The sequence below is a fragment of the Eschrichtius robustus genome, chromosome 3, assembly GCF_028021215.1.
Source record: "Eschrichtius robustus isolate mEscRob2 chromosome 3, mEscRob2.pri, whole genome shotgun sequence".
Taxonomy (NCBI): Eukaryota; Metazoa; Chordata; class Mammalia; order Artiodactyla; family Eschrichtiidae; genus Eschrichtius; species Eschrichtius robustus.
The window spans coordinates 117,857,136-117,875,922 of record NC_090826.1 but is presented as its reverse complement, the minus strand read 5'-3'; the positions used below and the strand labels follow the sequence as shown (position 1 = coordinate 117,875,922).

The 18,787-nt window shown below is 46.5% G+C and overlaps 2 protein-coding genes across 7 annotated transcripts; both read left to right on the top strand.

Moving 5' to 3' along the window:
- Positions 1-556: 556 nt before the first annotated feature.
- USF1 (upstream transcription factor 1) lies at positions 557-6,320 on the top strand. Of its 5 annotated transcripts, none has more exons than XM_068541112.1 (11): positions 557-666; positions 2,528-2,620; positions 2,993-3,042; positions 3,204-3,288; positions 3,673-3,774; positions 4,014-4,209; positions 4,459-4,546; positions 4,682-4,740; positions 4,886-4,980; positions 5,230-5,358; positions 5,554-6,320. In XM_068541112.1, exons 5-11 carry the CDS (start codon positions 3,676-3,678, stop codon positions 5,641-5,643), a joined length of 756 nt encoding a protein of 251 aa, XP_068397213.1. In that variant the 5' UTR covers positions 557-666; positions 2,528-2,620; positions 2,993-3,042; positions 3,204-3,288; positions 3,673-3,675; the 3' UTR covers positions 5,644-6,320. The 5 variants fall into 5 exon arrangements, with proteins under 5 accessions (XP_068397213.1, XP_068397210.1, XP_068397214.1 ...); XM_068541109.1 differs by having other exon boundaries at positions 3,204-3,319; XM_068541113.1 differs by having other exon boundaries at positions 2,528-2,635.
- A 293-nt stretch (positions 6,321-6,613) lies between these two features.
- Positions 6,614-7,885, top strand: TSTD1 (thiosulfate sulfurtransferase like domain containing 1). 2 transcript variants are annotated; one of them, XM_068538320.1, is made up of 4 exons: positions 6,614-6,689; positions 6,899-7,021; positions 7,538-7,700; positions 7,791-7,885. In XM_068538320.1, exons 1-4 carry the CDS (start codon positions 6,614-6,616, stop codon positions 7,840-7,842), a joined length of 414 nt encoding a protein of 137 aa, XP_068394421.1. In that variant the 3' UTR covers positions 7,843-7,885. The 2 variants fall into 2 exon arrangements, with proteins under 2 accessions (XP_068394421.1, XP_068394422.1); XM_068538321.1 differs by lacking the exon at positions 6,899-7,021 and having other exon boundaries at positions 6,680-6,689.
- Positions 7,886-18,787: the final 10,902 nt, after the last annotated feature.

The window sequence follows — 18,787 nt, the reverse complement described above, 5'->3', positions numbered from 1 at the left end:
TGGCTCCAGAGTGTGAACTCTTCCTATTACACCACACTACTCCGAATCCATTAAGGGTAGGTCTTGACTGAAAAGAATGGGAATCAAGATACCTCTCACAGAAACTCTGAGCCTCACAAAAACCATAAGCCTTGGGGGTCTTCGGGTGACCGCTAACGCTAATACAAATTCTATGTATGCCCAGATATGTCCTAATCTCCAACAGAAAACTTAAAAAAGATGTCCTTTGTTAAAGATGGCGCCTCCATCCGATGTCCCTCTCTTGATCTAAGCTGGCCTCTCTCACTCCCTTCTCCTGGAACTAAAAAGGCACTGTCCATCAGAAAAATGGTAGCACCAAGTTAGTCGTCCTTCTCCCGTTCTTGGACTAGGACGAAAGCGACTAGGACTTAAAGGCCATTCTCCCGAAATCCCTGAGCATTGCTTCTTCGCTGACCCAGCAACACCCACAACACGCCCCATCCAAGCCCTCATCAAGATGGAGCGAACGGAAGTGGGGAGACTCAGAGGCTGAGTAGGCTGGGCGGGTCCAGAGAGACACTTCCGCCCCTCACCAACATGGGCGCGGGCCGGGAGTGCGCATGATCAGCTGTCTTTGGCGATACCCCAGTCCGGAGAGGGAGAACACGGTTGGGGGGAGATCGGCGGCTGAAGCTGCCTTGGCCGGTGAGTGCAGGACACGGCGGGAGTCTGGAGACTGGGTGCGCCGGCGAGGCAGAGCAGCCTCGATTTTGTTTCCGTTTTTTAGGTTCAGGAACTCCTGGGGCGGAAGCCTTTGTTTTGAGGGAGGGGGCCGTGCCTGGTTCGTTATCTCCCCCTTTTGTGGGCCGAACTCATTCCCCGCCCCCGGGCGCACACGTCCCCGCCCTCCCGCGCTGCTATCCGCGAGCCGTTGGGCCGGACACTGCGGGGCCCGCTGAGCCCCCGGTGTCCTTCCCTACCGCTACGGAGCAGCGGAGGCTGGGGGTGAGCCCGGCCGGGCTGGCCGGGTCACCGCGCGGGCTCCTGGTCTCGCGCCTGGCCGGCGCTCAGCTGCTGAGCGCCTACTGGTTGGTGGGCCTGCAGGGAGACGCCGCATTCTCAGGCAAGGTCTAGGCGCCTGACTTCTTTGCGAACTTGATTCTTTTTCCCTTTGTGTCGAGACTTAGGGCTCTTGCAGGGCCCTCGTTCCCTGAGCGTGCACGCCACAACATGCTAGCCCGCTTTCCGTGTCGCATACCCCTAATGCTCAGGAAATGCTTCCCGATGTCCACATAAGATTTGAATAAGTAGCCTGATCCCGTTACTGGGTGTCCTCAGAGGCTGCCCCTGTCTGACAGCTGTGGGCCATAGAGACGCCTCCTGTGCCCTGGCCTCTGTTTCATTGCTTCCTTCTGCTGTCAGCGCTGCAAGCCTCAGAGGGGCACTTCCTCCGCAGGCTTGAGGATGGAGAGGTAAGGTGGTCTCGAAACACTGGTGCTACTTCTCCCTTAGGGGCTGGGATCTTCTTGCAGCGCTACTTCCTCCGGACAGTTTCACTTTCAGTTCCTTTTTTTTTTTTTTTTTTGGTTAACACTTTGGATACAAGCTTTCCATGGCTCATTCGCTGAAGATAAAGGTCTGGGGGACCTTATGGGTAGAGGATTTACAAAAGTCTTACCCCTTTCTTGTCGGGATTATTTTATCGCTTTGTACTACATAGCTGTTTCTTTCTGGAGGCATCTGTCTGCTCAGCCCTTTGTTTTTCCTGCCCGCCTCCCCAGTCCGCGCCCCCCCGCCCGGGTGTCAACGGTCTTAAGGCAGGCACCTCGTAGATGGATTCCTCCCCCATTGTTTCTTCTCTTTCCGAACCCCGAACCTGGAGTTTCGCCCCTTTTTGCTGAGACTCAGTTGATTTGGAGTTGTCATGGCAACATTTTAGCAACTGTGTTGCTAAAAGGCTACAGGAAGGCTTGGTGAATAAAATAGTAGGAGCCTGAAGATGATACTCTTGGGCTTTAGGGTCTTTAATGAATGACATAAAGCTGGACTCCCCAAAACAAGAGCCCTGTCAGTAGAAAGGGGCCCGAGGGCCAAGTCTGGTCTCTGTGGTTCCGGAGGTTTTTCCAATGGGTTTCAGGTTTCCCTTTCCTAGATTTCAGGACAGGTACAGTATGTGCCTGAGAGGCTGAAAGAAGCGTCAGCATCCACGGCCCTGTGTTTTTTGATAGCTGTGGTCTAAACATGGCCCTTCCTAATCCCCATGTCATGGCAGATCGTAATAGCTTTAATAATAATCCATCCAGAAATATGTTGTTTCTCAGTCTTGCAGTATAATTATTCCCTCTCCATCAGGAGATGGAGTGATAATTGGAGAGACGCGGAGCACCATTTGTAGAGTTGCTTTTTCAATCACTGTAGCCAGCCCTCAGTATCAGAATGGAGAAAGCTGATTGTCGCCTGCAGATGATTGGTGTATGTTCCTGGATGTGTCTTCAGGGAGCCTAGGTTCTAGAAACAGGGGGGCTTTCAGTTTCCTGGACTCACTAGACTCCCTGATTCCTACCAGGACTTAGCACTCAGGCCCGTGAGGCAGGAGATACGAAGACTTCCAAAGAAGGACCGATTCCTCGGATGTGCCCCCTCACAGAGAGATGAAGGGGTGAGTGAAGAAGAGGTAGGGTCTGGGATGGGAGATGGGAGGCCTGGGAGAATGCAAAATGGCTAAGAGCACTGGCTCTGGAGTCAGGCAGACCTAGATTTAGGTCCCAGCTACATCACCCTGCTAATGTGATCTGGTTTCCAGTTTATAAAATGCAAGTAGTGCTTCCTACTCATAGTGCTGTTCTTAGTATTAAGTAAGATATTGCCTGTTAAGTGCTTAGCTCAGTGCTAAGTAAATACTAGCTCTTGTTATTCTAACCTAACCTAGCACCTGTTGGGAATGCCAATGAGTTTGGGAGCCATATGTTACTGGGCCAGTGAGCTTTTAATTCACTTTCCCTTATTCTTCCTCTTGTCCCTTCACAAACAGGCAGCAGAAAACAGCTGAAACGGAAGAGGGGACAGTGCAGATTCAGGAAGGTGAGTGGGAGAAACGGAACTGAGCTGAGACCAAGAGCCCATCGTGGCCTCTTCCCCTACCCCATGGGCCTATCACCTGTGCAAGCTTCTTATAAATGACATGCAAGTACAACAGAGGGAGAAAAGCAGTAACTCACAGACTTGTCCTTTTCCTAATTCAGGCGCAGTGGCAACTGGGGAGGACCCAACCAGTGTGGCTATCGCCAGCATCCAGTCAGCTGCCACTTTCCCTGACCCCAACGTCAAGTACGTCTTCCGAACTGAAAATGGGGGCCAGGTAAGGGAGGGGGCCAGGTGGCTGCAGGTGTTACCTGGGGTTGGGATTGAGGGAGGTAATTGAACCTGTCATGGGTAGAACCTGGTTTGGAGGATGAGGTGAAGATGTGGACTATTTGGGGGGAAGGGGATGGGGGATGGAGTATGAGGTTTGGAGTAGAGATTGGTGTGGGGTAGGGGCTACGCTGAAAGCTCTATATGGGGAAAGGAGGGGGAATGGCTAAATATATGTCTCTGAAGGATTCTTGTCTGGGGGCCCTATCCGAGAGAAGCTTTATGAGGGACCCTGGAATCCCTAGCACTTACTCTCTTGTTCCCTCTTCCCCCTCCTTCCCCTTTCCTCCCCGCCTCTAGGTGATGTACAGGGTGATCCAGGTGTCTGAGGGGCAGCTGGATGGCCAGACTGAGGGGACTGGTGCCATCAGTGGCTACCCTGCCACTCAATCCATGACCCAGGTACAGGGTTGTGGGCTGCAGAGGGGACTAGAGCTCTGAGTAGTAAGATGAAGAAGGGAACCAATAGGATAGGTGTCGCTAGGGATAGGGAAGCATCTAGGGCTGCCTTGACCCAAAGCACTGGACTCTCCCTTTCTGGATGTTTCTCCCTCCCTCCTCCCAAGGGATAGAAGCTGCAGAGTAGTTCATGGGAAGTATTTAACTGTCACTTGTCTCCGTTCTCTTGCTCCCCTTCCCAGGCTGTGATCCAGGGTGCGTTCACGAGTGATGATGCAGTTGACACAGAGGGGACAGCTGCTGAGACGCACTATACTTACTTCCCCAGCACTGCAGTGGGAGATGGGGCAGGGGGTACCACATCGGGGAGTACGGCGGCTGTTGTTACCACCCAGGGCTCAGAGGCACTACTGGGGCAGGCGACCCCTCCTGGCACTGGTGAGATATTATGTGAGGATGCTGGCTGGAGGGGCTAGGATAGGCTGTGGGACATGGCTGGTGGGCAGTGGGCCTTTACTCATGATCCCTTAATGATCACAAAGACCTGGGCAGGCAGTGAGTCTGGGGCGGCCCTTCCAGCAGGAGGCAGTATGTCCTTTTTAGAGGAGGGTCCCAGGGCCTTGGCCTTAGAGCTTGGTGAGGTTCCTAGGCCTATGTCCTGACAGAACCTACCGTGCATCTTCATAGGTCAGTTCTTTGTGATGATGTCACCACAAGAAGTGTTGCAAGGAGGAAGCCAGCGCTCTATTGCCCCCAGGACCCACCCTTATTCCCCGTGAGTAACCCTGTTTCTTTTCAGTTACCAGAAATGGTCTTGATTCCTTCCAGATTTGGTGTAATTCCTCACCCCAAACTCCAATCTCATTTTTTGACCCTCCCTCACTCTGGCCGCTCTGGGCTCTGTTGTTAGGAAGTCAGAAGCTCCCCGGACAACTCGGGATGAGAAACGCAGGGCTCAGCATAATGAAGGTAGGTATGATCTGCGTCTGAAGCTTGGAGCTGTCTGGTGGGATTGGGGATAGCAGTGATGTTGAGGGGAGAGTTTAGGTAATTTTACCCTGGGGCCTTTGGTGACTTCTCCCTGAGTCACCTTGTCCTCTACTTTGCCCCACAGTGGAGCGCCGCCGCCGAGACAAGATTAACAACTGGATTGTACAGCTGTCCAAGATCATCCCAGACTGCTCCATGGAGAGCACCAAGTCTGGCCAGGTCATGGAAAGACCCTGGTAGTGGGCAAGATGCCTGAATTCTGTCTCCTGGTATTGTTTCCAGAAATGGTAGAGAGTGGGCACACATGGCAGTAGTCTTTTCCTATCTCTCTCTGAGGTTCCTGAATCCCTGGGAGATGTTATTTCACCATCCTTAAGGGAAAATGAGGTCCAAAGTGTAAACATGCTTTTGGAAAGCAAGCCAGGTAGCCTATATCCTAGTCCTCATTTTGTTGGCTTTTTCTTACAGAGTAAAGGTGGAATTCTATCCAAAGCCTGTGATTATATCCAGGAACTTCGGCAGAGTAACCACAGGTTGTCTGAAGAACTGCAGGGGCTTGACCAGCTGCAGTTGGACAATGATGTGCTTCGACAGCAGGTCAGACCCCCCCTACCCTCAGTATAGCTGTCCTCAGCCTCCTTAACCACTAACCCAGCTTGGGCCTCCCTATTTTGTTTTCCACAGAGAGGGCTTTATCTTTTCCTCCTCACTGGTGGGGGTCCCAGTAAGTTCAGGGACTTGGCTGTGCCAACTTTTATACCTATTTCCCTTACTGCCTCCTTCCCATGGTAGGTGGAAGATCTTAAAAACAAGAATCTGCTGCTACGAGCTCAGTTGAGGCACCACGGAGTAGAGGTCGTCATCAAGAGTGATAGCAACTAATTCTGGGGATTCAGAGGCTTTGGGCCCTACAGCCCCTTTCAGAGAACTGCAGATGGCCCAGGAGCAACAGGCTAACCCCGTGCCCTTTCCTTCACTGCCCACTTCTGGCGTGGGACTGGGGGGAGTTCAGAAGGCGTGTCTTTGAACTGAGGCCCTGTGATACAGCAGCCTGCAGTGGTGTGAAACACACACGTGGATGCGTACTGACATCCTCGCCCAACCCCACCGTGCAGCCCCTGGGCCCTTGTGCTCCTCTTGCACTATGCATGTGCTGTCTCCATGCTGGACGCTGGACACACTGAACTGGGGGGCTTGCCCTGTGCTTGCTTAGAGTGCCGGCAGAGGGTCTGCTGACAAGCAAAGCTCTGGCTTGCCCCAGGACACTGGCGCTTCCACTGGTTCTCCCTTTCCCTGGAGCTCAGATGTGCACCTGAGGACTCTGGGGAACAGGCTTCAGCAAGAAGTGGGGATAGGATGCTTAGCAGTGGCTGCTGCCCCAGGAAGAGGAGACTGGCCGGCAAGCAGCGAAGGCCTATGCAGAAGTCTCTGGAGCCAGGGAGAACAACAGGCAGGGCCCACTGGGGGCCTTACCCCCTTGTGGGGATGGTTTTTTCCCCCGCCCCTTTTCTTTCTTTCCTTTTTTTTTTTTTTTTTAAGATAAAATATTCAGAGCCACAGTTGTCTCCGTTTTTTCTCCTTTTGCGGGCCCCAGGGCGGGAGGGAGGGGGCACATTGTGCTTTGACCAGTAAGGGTTGGGCCAAGGTTAGGGTGGGGAGCTGCTCCTGGACTCTGAGTCCTGCTACCTGTTGGACACACCTCAGACCGGTGTGTCGTTGCCCGCCCACGCCCGGCAATCGCGAAGATTTCTCTAGCGGACGTGTGTTAGGGCCACCGGGAACCGGGGCCGCAGGGGGCTATTCGAGAGGCGGTGCCTTCGCTTCCGGTTCCGGCTCCGGGAGGGCGCGGGAGATGCTGCGGGCGCCCAGGGGGCTGGCCGGGGCCGCATTCCTGAAACTCGCATTTGCAGCGCGCACCATGGCTGGAGGTACCTGCAGGGGAGACCTGGGATCTCGTGTAGGCCGCGCGTGGAGGTCCCCCGGTGGAGGTGCACACGGAGGGAGGCGCAAAGGGGCGTGGCGGAGGGGGTCCTCGCGCAACCCCCGCCGGGTTGGGGCGCGGCCAGGTGAGGGGGTGCTGCGGCAGCCGGGCCTTGCAGACCTGCTCCCCTCAAGCCTCTCGCGCCCCCTTCCTCAGAGCCCACGGTCTTGCTCCCCGAACTCCGTTCGCTCCTAGCCTCCGGCCGGGCCCAGCTCATCGACGTGAGATCTCGGGAGGAGGCGGCAGCTGGGACCATCCCTGGGGCGCTCAACATCCCTGGTATGGGATTGAGAGGGGAAGCCCTGGTGGTGGAGTAGAGGCCGTCCAGGAGAGTCTCAGCCAATGGGACCTCACTTAGGATGGTGTGGGGAAGGCACTGGTTACGGGGCTCCTGTATTCCGGTAGCCCCCCCAAACTTCCCTTAAGAAGGGTTGATTGGAGGCGGATCCTGGCAGCGGAACTGGCCTTTCCAGTTTGAGGGGATAACGGGCGACAAGGAAGTGGCAGGCCAGCTTCTGTACACGCTCGATCTCCCCAAGGCTGAATGCCTGAGTTTGCCCGCTCCGTCTCACAAACTAGGGAAGTGGCTTCCATTCAGAGGTTGTGTGGCTGACTTCCTGTGCAGGTAGGCTGTATCTTGTCCTTGAGGTTGGGGGGTGGTGGTCACCGTGTGTTGTTTTGGGGCCCCCTGGAGATTGTTCGACCACAGGACCCGTCCTTCCAGGCCCAGCCTCAGAGCCTGAGATTGCCAAACTGCCGGCTTTCCATTCTGTCCTCTCGACTCTTTTCTCCCAGTGTCAGAGTTGGAAACTGCCCTGCAGATGGAGCCAGCTGCTTTCAAGGCTTTGTACTCCACCGAGAAACCAAAGCTGGAAGATGAGAACCTCATTTTCTTCTGTCAGAGGGGCAAGCGCGGCTTTCAGGCCACACAGTTGGCCTTGGGCCTTGGATACAAAGGGTATGGGGATGGTGTGAATTGCTAGCTGGGGCGTGACTGGGGACTGCCTCCTGGGCTTGTCCTTCCCTCACCCCTCTTTTTTCTCCACAGGGCTCGGAACTACAAAGGGGCCTATAGTGAATGGTTCCAGAAAGAAGGTTAGGTAGCAGGAGGCTTATTGAATGCTCCCTCCACCCGCCCATGGCCTCCTTCACTAAGAGTGATGAAGGGGCGGACTTGCTGGGTTGGGCAACTTCTTATAGTGCTGTGCACCAAAAGCAACAAATAAAGAGCAGTTAATTAAAGTATTGGAAGCACTTAATTTGTCAGGTGGACTGAAAACAGTTCTAATCTTAATCTAGACTTCATTTCAGTCCTAGGTTCTTCTTCCAGCATTCATCTGCTTCTCCACCCTCACACACCAAAACCAAAACAAAAATGAAAACACCCAGCTGTTTGCTGAGAGACTATAATTCAGAATCACCTGGTAGTTTGTTTATTTATTTATTGGCCGCGTTGGGTCTTGGCTGCTGCGTGCGGGCTTTTCTCTAGTTGGCACGAGCGGGGGCTACTCTTCGTTGTGGTGCGTGGGCTTCTTACTGCAGTGGCTTCTCTTGTTGCGGAGCACGGGATCTAGGCGCGTGGGCCCAGTAGTTGTGGCACATTGGCTTAGTTGCTCCGTGGCATGTGGGATCTTCCCGGACCAGGGCTCGAACCGGTGTCCCCTGCATTGGCAGGTGGGTTCTTAACCACTGTGCCACCAGGGAAGTCCCCACCTGGTAGTTTAAAAAAAAAAAAAAAAAAGTCTTGGGCCCCATCTCAGATTTGGAGTCTCGGCAGTGGGAGCTGGGCATTAGTGGTTTTACAAGCCCCTCAAATGATTCTGATGTGCAGTCAGGAGCCAGAACCACTGCTCTAGACCAGAGATCAGCAAACTATGGCCCCACTTGGTCTTGCTGCCATGACCATTTGTTTACATATTATCTATGGCTACTTCTGTGCTAAAATGGCAGACTAGATGTAACAGAGACTGTATGTTCTTCGAAGCCTAACATTTTTACTATCTAGTCCTTTATAGAAAAAGTTTGCCTACGCTTGCTCTAGATCTTAAGGTCTCCAGCCCCAACCTCACTTCCCTCAGACTTTGTCACTGGGTTGAGGAAATGAAAGGGCTCTCCCAGGCAGTCGCGTGAAGAAATGGATGCCACTCTTAATCCTACACTTGTGTCAAACAGAGATTACAGGTATGAGGAGTTCCTCCTGTGCCCGCAGAAAGAGGTCCCAGTTTTTAGCAACACTGTTCTCTGATCCCACAGTGGATTTAACAAAATTTAACTGGTAAAAAAAGAAAAAAGAAAAAGCACATGTTCACTGAGATAAAATGCAACACTATACAGTAGGTATATAACTTCCCTCTAGCATGGTTCATGGTTTAAAGCAGCGGTTCCCAACCTTTTTGGCACTAGGGACTGGTTTCGTGGAAGACAGTTTTTCCACGGACCAGGGGTGGGGGTGTGATGGTTTTGGGATGATTCAAACACATTACGTTTGTTGTGCACTTTGTTTCTATTATTATTACATTGTAATATATAATGAAATAATTCTACAACTCACCATAATGCTGACAGGAGGCGGCGCCCAGGCGGTAATGTGAGTGATGGGGAGAAGCTGCAAATACAGATGATCTTCACGCACTTGCTCGCCTGCTGCTCACCTCCTACAGTGTGGCCCGGTTCCTACAGGCCACGGACCGGTATTGGTCCGTGGCCTGGGGGTTGGGGACCCCTGGTTTAATGCATATGGTTCCAGACCTTCTAGATATTTTAATGGCAGAGTTTTGACTTCTTAAGTTTGATTTACAAAAATTTTATTCCTTTTTTTGTGGAAGAAAAGGTTGAGTCAGAGATGGACCCAATTTTCTGATTTTTCAAGTTTCTGGAGAAATTCCTTCAGACATTTCCTGTATTCCCTGCCTTGCTCTCACCTTTTCCTCTTCCCCTTCTGCCTTTCGGGGGACTGAACCCAGCCCTCATACATCTTTTATCTCACAGTCTACACTGCACACTGTACAAAATCTTCCATTCATCTGAGCTCTCCACCTCCTTTCACAGACCTATTTCACTCTCTCCCTGAAATAGTCATAATACTGTTAAAATACCGAGCTTAGATGGACATTGTTGGGTTGGAGATAAAGTTGAAATATGTGAAAGAGTCTAGTCTAGGGTCTGGCAAATAATAGGTATCAGTTACTCTTTCCCCAAATACCCAAATTCCTTTGGTTCTCAGACTGGTTGGGAAATTTTTCATGGGATCTAAGTTCCCTCTTTGAGTCTTAACTGTTCTAGTTTTCTCTTTTCCCTCCTCAAGTTTTGTAATTTGATTTCTTTTTTTATTGAGGCATAATTTACCTACAATAAAATGCACTGTTCTTTTTTTTTTTTTTTTTTTTTGGTCACACGTTATGTGGGATATTAGTTCCCTGACCAGGGATTGAACCCATGTCCCCTGTAGTGGAAGCATAGAGTCCCAACCACTGGACCGCCAGGGAATTCCCTAAAATGCACTGTTCTTAAGTGTTCTGTTCATTGAGGTTTGACAATCGTATGCTTACTTGTAACAAGCATCCTAAGCAAGATACAGAACACCGAAATCCCCCAAATTTCTCTAGGGTGCTTTTCCAGTCAATTCCATCCCTAATCTCTTTCTAGGCAACCATTTTCTATCTTCTAGCACCTAAACTAGTTTTCTAGCTTCCTTCCTGGCTGCCAACCTACACTACTTGCTTTCTTCAGTTTAGCTGATGAGGGTTAGAGAGGATCCTGGAAGTAAACTGAGCTGGCCCACTACATGACCACGCCCTCTGGCTTGATCATTGTTAAGAGAACATTCCTCTTTCTCCCTCATTAACTATATGGTTCATAATCTTGATAGGCTGTGCCAACCCATTACCTTGCCCTTTAACGTTCTCTTTCTCTTTCCTCATAGCTAACTATTTCAGCAGGTGAGGCTGAAGAGCTAGAGCTTACCAGCTCCATGTCTTTCCCCTGCCTTCTCTCTTTCCATGCTACATCAGACTCCTCTCTTTCACCATATTTTTTTTTTTAATATAAATTTATTTATTTATTTTTGGCTGTGTTGGGTCTTCGTTTCCGTGCGAGGGCTTTCTCTAGTGGCGGCGAGCGGGGGCCACTCTTCATCGCATTGCGCGGTCCTCTCACTATCGCGGCCTCTCTTGTTGCGGAGCACAGGCTCCAGACGCGCAGGCTCAGTAGTTGTGGCTCACGGGCCCAGTTGCTCCGTGGCATGTGGGATCTTCCCAGACCAGGGCTCGAACCCGTGTCCCCTGCATTGGCAGGCAGATTCTCAACCGCTGCGCCACCAGGGAAGCCCCTCTTTCACCATATTTTATCTACCCTAGGTTTGTGTTGACTGTGTCATCATATCTACTACATTACGTTTTGGTTGTTTATCTCTCTTAGTTGATAGTGAACTCCTCAAAGGCAGGAACTGGCTTTCATTTCCTTACCTCCAGTGCCTGGGATCTGAGTTCTCAGTAGGTGTTTGTTGAGCATCACTGGCCTCGCCACTTTCAGAATCTTCTAATTTCAGTCTTTCTGAAACATCACTGCCTGAGCAATCTTAACATTTTAATCTTATCAGTCAGAGTTAATAATTTACAGTAGGTCCTTGTTGCCTAGTGGCTCAAGCACATGCCTTGGCCTGGCATTTCGAGCAGTCTCTAGTCTGCATCTGGCATCACCCTGCCTTTTCAAACATATCTTTCAGTGCCAGCTCCCATCAGGCTAGTTTCTTTAGTGGCCAAAGTAGACCCTACTCCTTTCTGACCCTGGCCTTTACTCAACATTTACCCTGTTTGGGAAGCTTCCAGCCTCTTTTGTGCCACACTAAATTTCACAAAAATTAGAAGAATGTATTTGGCAGGATGCTTGCTGTCTTCATCTAGAGGGCTTGTAAACTGAAGGAAAAGGGAGAAAAATAACCAGATAAGATTATATAACTGATCCATGAAGGACAGAAGAAACAGGAGAATGGTGGATAAGGTACACACCTCTATGTAGCACTTAACACACTGTATTATAAATTACGTGGTTCTTCCCCTTTAGACTGAACTTTTTTTTTTTTTAACTTTTTAAATTTATTATTTATTTATTATTTTTATTTTTGGCTGTGTTGGGTCTTCGCTCCCGCGTGAGGGCCCTCTCCAGCTGCGGCGAGTGGGGGCCACTCTTCATCGCGGTGCGCGGGCCTCTCACTATCGCGGCCTCTCCCGCTGCGGAGCAGAGGCTCCAGATGCTCAGGCTCAGTAGTTGTGGCTCACGGGCCCAGTTGCTCCGCGGCATGTGGGATCTTCCCAGACCAGGGCTCGAACCCGTGTCCCCTGCATTGGCAGGCAGACTCTCAACCACTGCGCCACCAGGGAAGCCCCTAGACTGAACTCTTTAAGGGGAGGGACTGTTTAGTTTATTTTTGTATGGCCAACAATGAAACCAGAACCTGGAATAAAGGAGGTACTCAATAGATGTTGAATTTTTATTGCGGTGTTTAATAATTCCCAGCGGGGAAAATGCAAGGGGTGAAAGTTGGGAATAATGCTCACGAATGATAGATATCATGGCATGTTATCATGTAAAGAGCAAAGGCTATGAATCGAAGTTCTGAGTTCCAGTTCTGACTCAGCACTACTTAGTGGTCACTGCAAGTTACTTTTTAACTATTCCGCTTCTCACTTTCCTTATCTATAAAATGGGGGTTAAAAGACTATCTCTTTGGATGGTTGTGAAAGTTTACTGGGATAACATATGTAAAGTGCCTGTCATTTAAAACGTGTGGATTTAGAGATGTATATATGAGTAAACACAAGAAGATAAATAAAACAGCACAGATATCATTGAAACTTGATGGAAGGGAACTTATGACTGGCAGTGGAAACGTGTTTTTTTAAAAATATTATTTATGTTAACTTACAAGGGGTTTGTTTTGTTTATTTATTTGGCCGCGTCAGGTCTTCGTTGCAGCGTGCGGGCTCTTTCGTGGTGGCATGCGGGCTCTTTGTTGCAGTGCACGGGCTTCTCTCTAGTTGTGGTGCACAGGCCCGGGAGAGCGCCGGGCTCAGTAGTTGCGGCATGCAGGCTTAGTTGCCCTGTGGAATGTGGGAACTTAGTTCTGCTACGAGGGATCCAACCCGTGTCCCCTGCATTGGAAGGCGGATTCTTAACCGCTGGACCACCAGGGAAGTCCCAAAAAGTGTTTTGTTTTTTTTAAAAGAAAATATATTTAATAGAAGAGTCAGACAATATAAGTGTTCAGCTTGATGATTTTTTACACACTCATTTAACCACTGCTGTGGTCAGAAAACATACACTGTGATTTGAATCATTTAAATCACGTTGAGACTTGCTTTATAGCCAAGTGTATGGTCAATTTTTGTATATGTTCCATGAACACTTGAAAAGAGGGTATATTCTGTAGTTTTGGAGTGTAGTGTTCTATATAGGTCAGTTTGGGCCAGTTTATTAATTATTTTGTTCACATCTATAGCTCTACTGATTTTTTTTGTCTGCTTATTCTATTAGCTACTTATAGAGGTATGTTTAAATCTTTCATCATGATTTGAACTTGTCTTTTCTGCCTTTTTTTCTGACATTTTTACTTATATATTTGGAGACTATGTTATTATATGTTACAGATTTAGAATTGCTATGCTTCCTCCGGAATGGATCCTTTTCTTATTATGTCCTTCTTTATTTCTGGTGATGCTTCCTACCTTAAAGTCTATTTTGTTTGCTGTTATTACAACTACACCAGCTTCATTTAGGTTAGTGTTTACATGGTAATAATAGACCATGTCTCCTGGAATTCATATTAACCAAAGAAGAAAACACTAAGCACAATTAGACACAAGAAAAGCAGATTTTTTTTAATTAAAAGAAAATATCAGTTAAGCTCATAGCCAGAGACTCTAAGGAGAATATGAGTCAACAGAGTTGAGAGTCTTCAGAACCCAGACTTGATAGTATTTCCCAGTGGGAAGTCCTTCCAGCTCATTTATTCCACTAGTTTTCCCAGTCCTAATCATATTCCTCAACCTATCAAGTCCTCCAATTAATTGACCTTACCCAAATTTCACTATTATTTTCCTCATGATTTTATTTTCCTCCTAATCTAGTTGATTCCATGCGTGGCTCATCATTATCATCATTCCTTTGCATAACTGGGACTAAACTTATCAAGAAAATTCAAAACCAATATGAAGAGAATGTTAAAACATGATGAAAAGACCTTAAAAGAAGACTTGCACAAAAGAAAAGACTTAAAAGGTTCTTGGATAGGAAGACTCAGTTCCGTAAATATATCAGTTTAGTTGAAATTAAGAATAGCCAGAAAATCTAGAAAAAGAACATCAGTAAGGGTGAGCAAGCCCTACCAACTATTAAAATATATAATAGTTAGCAATTAGATAGATGAGTTCCAAACCCCACACTATATACCAAGATAAATTTCAAAGATTTAAAGTAAAAATGGAAACTATCAAGAAGAATTATTTTATTATCTGAAAGTGGGGGAGATATCTTTAACTTTAAGTCAAAATTTAGAAGCCATGAAAGAAAAGACTGAGAAAATACAAAACAAGCAAGCCTCTGTGTGGCAAAAACAAACAAACATCACACAAGTCAAGTCAAAAGACAAACAGCAGGGGACTTCCCTGGTGGTCCAATGGTTAAGATTCCATGCAGGGGGTGCGGGTTCAATCCCTGGTCCAGGAACTAAGATCCCACATGCTTCGGGGCCAAAAACAAAGAAAACAAAAACAAAAAAACAAACAAACAGCAAACTAGGGAAAAATTCAACTCATAGCATACACAAAGGGCTAATTCCTGGAATATATAAAGAGCCCTTACAAATGGATAAGAAAAAGACAACTATCCCAATAAGAAAGTGAGCAGAACAAATGGAGAGACAGTTCACAGAATACATATGACTCTTAAACCTACAGGGATGCTCAGCTTACTCATAAGAGATACAAATTAAGACTAAACTGAAGTTTCAATTTGCATTTATCATTTTAGCAAAAATTTAGATGTTTGATAAAACGCTTTTATCAAGACTGGGAAAATAGATATGCTAATAGGTTATGTAAATATAAATTGGTACAACCTCTATGGAGGGCAATTTGTCAATATCAACAAAAAATAATAACCACATATATCCTTGGACCCAGCATTCACACTTCTGGAGATTTATCGAACGAATAACCTTGCATCCGTGTGAAATGATATATGTATGTGTTTATTTATTACCTTATTTAATTAATTAATTAATTAATTTATTTTTTGGCCGCAGCATGCAGGGATCTTAGTTCCCTGACCAGGGATGGAACCTGTGCCCCCTGCAGTGGAAGCACAGCGTCTTAGCCACTGGACCACCAGGGAAGGCCCTCATTACCTTATTTATATTAGCAAAAGACTGGAAGCAATCCAGGTATCTATAAGTTAAAACTGGCTAAATAAACAACATTATAAGCATACAATAGAATATTATGTAGCTGTAAAAAAGAATGAGGAAACTGCGTTTGCGAAGGATCTCCAAGACATGTTTCAAGTGAAAAAAAAAATGTAGTGTGAAAAAGAAAAGTAAGATAATATGAATACGTGTTTATAATTGCTTATATTAGCAAAAGGAAACTCTGGAAAGACACAGAGAGAATTAGTAAAATGCCACTCCCTTGAACACGTCTTTAGCAGCCCTGCTGCTTTCTCCATCCACTTCTTAGGAAAATCCCAACTGTGGTCCCACCCAACTAACCACTTACTTTTCCTGCAGTCAAACAGCTGGAGTAAAATTCATACCAGCTTGACTGGTCTCTCTTTAAATTTATGTCCAAAATATCTAGTAGGCACTTGATACTGCTCACCAGGCCTAATACACTTCCCTAGTATGTTCAGTTTCTGTCTCTGCTTCTCCCCACTCTTCAATCTCACCAGGCCTAATACACGTCCCTAGTATGTTCAGTTTCTGTCTCTGCTTCTCCCCACTCTTCAATCTCCTAAACTTTCCTTTTTCCTCTGTACTTTTAGCTAATGACTTTACCTCACGCTCCAGAGAACAGAAGTCAGGCCAAATTTTTATCGTCTTCCCACCAACGAATGTACCAACTGTACCATATACTTCCCTCTTGTCATGGTGGATGGTTGTCTCTGCTCCCTTTTGACCCTTAACTTGGGCTCTGGATCCCATCTCCTCTCTCCTCAAGAACTTGGTACCACAACTAACCCCTCTTGTTTCATACAGCATTAATTTTTTCCTTTCTACTGGGTCATTGCCATTAGCAAACAATCATTTCCATGTAAACAAAATACCTGCTCTACCTTCATCCAGTACCCTTCCAGCTGCTGCTCCTTTTCTCTGCTGCCCTTCTCAGCAAAATTTCTCTTGAAGTGCCTGTAGCCATAGTCTATATTTCCTCGATTTACATTCTCTCCTCAGCCTACTCCATACAGGTTTTATTGCTTACTCCACTATTCCACTGACACTTCTTTCAAGGTGACCCATGAACAATTTACAGGGATTAGACATTAGATATATGTCTAATCCCTGTACATATCTAATCCCCTCCCCTGGGAAGGGGAGGGGGCGTGTCTTTGGCCTAGGTGCTTCTTTTTGGTGGAGGCAATTCCCAAAGAGGCCAACAGCTGGGGAAATTGTTCTTCATTTCTGAAAGGGAGTCTGGGTAGCCCATCACAGCATCACTACAGTATGTTTGTATGTACAGAAAACCCTACATTCCAAAAAGGATAAAAGAAAAAAAAATGTCAGGGCTAAGGGAAGATTTTTTTTTGGTTTTTTAATTAATTAATTAATTAATTTTTATTTTTGGCTGTGTTGGGTCTTCATTTCTGTGCGAGGGCTTTCTCTAGTTGCGGTGAGCGGGGGCCACTCTTCATCGCGGTGCGCAGGCCTCTCACTGTCGCGGCCTCTCTTGTTGCAGAGCGCAAGCTCCAGACGCACAGGCTCAGTAGTTGTGGCTCGCGGGCCTAGTTGCTCCACGGCATGTGGGATCTTCCCAGACCAGGGCTCGAACCCGTGTCCCCTGCATTGGCAGGCAGATTCTCAACCACTGTGCCACCAGGGAAGCCCTAAGGGAAGATTGAATAGCATAGTCAGGTGAAGTCAGGATAAAGTCAGGTGAAATGAGGAATGCATGTCAATTTTTGGACTTGCATTGCAAATTTGGGCTTGGTCTTCCTAGACAGTAAAGCAAAATGACTAACAAGATTGATTATAAAATGTAAGGCTTCCCTGGTGGCGCAGTGGTTGAGAATCTGCCTGCCAATGCAGGGCACACGGCTTCTAGCCCTGGTCTGGGAAGATCCCACATGCCGCGGAGCGGCTGGGCCCGTGAGCCACAACTGCTGAGCCTGCGCGTCTGGAGCCTGTGCTCCGCAACAAGAGAGGCCGCGATAGTGAGAGGCCCGCGCACCGCGATGAAGAGTGGCCCCCGCTCACCGCAACTAGAGGAAGCCCTCGCACAGAAACGAAGGCCCAACACAGCCATAAATAAATAATAAATAAGTAAATAAAAATTAAAAAAAAAAATATAAGGTATCCATATGACCAACATATGACAGAAGCACATCATCTCTCAACAGGAACCTCTGGAAATATCAATACCTAGACTGCTATTAGTGTACTATGCCAGCTTGGAAAGAGGTCACTTAAGTATTCTGTTTTCAACTTTGTCCTTCTTCAATATTTTTATTAACTTATTGAATTGGGTCATAGATAGCATGTGTATGAAATTTGCGTATAACACAGGTTCAGGTGCAACTGCTAATATACTGGATGACAAAATCAAGATTTATATTTAATAGTCTCTTCCAGAATTTTCTACTTTGCAGACAAACTCACCAGTCTGAAGTTTACAAAATCTGGCTTTCAAAAAAGACTACAGAAAACAAGTGTCAATGATAATGAAATTTTAAAATTTATTATTTATTTAATCAACTTTATGGGAAAAGGAACCTGGTGAATATCAAATTATTTGCATGCCCCAAAATTACTTTCATGCTTTGTAAATATTAAAATATACATAAATGTTTTATATGGAAATAACTGGAATACATGTTATTTGTATTTACTTTAATCATTAACATTATTACATGTATACTTTTCTGTATATTAATTCATTTTCAAAACAAAAAATATGAAATTGAGTGGGTATAAATGCAAAATGTACTTTGGTTAAAAACAATAGTATAAATATAGTATGTGAGAGACCTGATTTAATAGTAGTCCAAGTGAAAATAAAAGGCTTATGGGTTTTAGTTTGCTGCAAATTGACTATAAATAACTTAGTAGTTATAATATTAATGTGTAGTTAATAATTCTATAATATTAATAATCATATTTACAAATGCATTTTAAAAAATTGAAGTATAGTTGATTGATAATATTATATTAGTTTTAGGTGTACAGCATAGTGATTCAATATTTTTATAGATTATACTCCATTTAAAGTTATTACAAGATAAAGGCTATATTTCCCGGTGCTGTACAATATATCTTCATTGCTTGTCTATTTTATACATAATAGTTTGTATCTCTTAATCCCATACCCCTATCTTGTCCTCCTTCCCTCTCCCCACTAGTATCCACTAGTTTGTTTTCTATCTGTGAGTCTGTTTTGTTATATACATCTGTTTGTTTTATTTTTTGGATTCCACATATAATGATAACATACAGTATTTGTCTTTCTCTGTCTGAGTTATTTCACTAAGCATAATACTCTCCATGTCCATCCAAGTTGTTGCAAATGGCAGAATTTCATTCTTTTTCATGAATGAGTTGTATTCCATTGTGTGTGTGTGTGTATATGTGTGTGTGTGTGTGTGTATCAATCACATCCTCTTTATCCATTCACCTGCTGGTGGACACTTAGGTTGCTTACATATCTTGGCTATTGTAAATAATGCTGCTATGAATATTGGGATGCATCATGTATATTTTCAAATTAGCATTTTTGTTTTCTTCGGCTATACACCCAGGAGTGGAATTGCTGGATCGTATGATAGTTCTATTTTTAGTTCTTT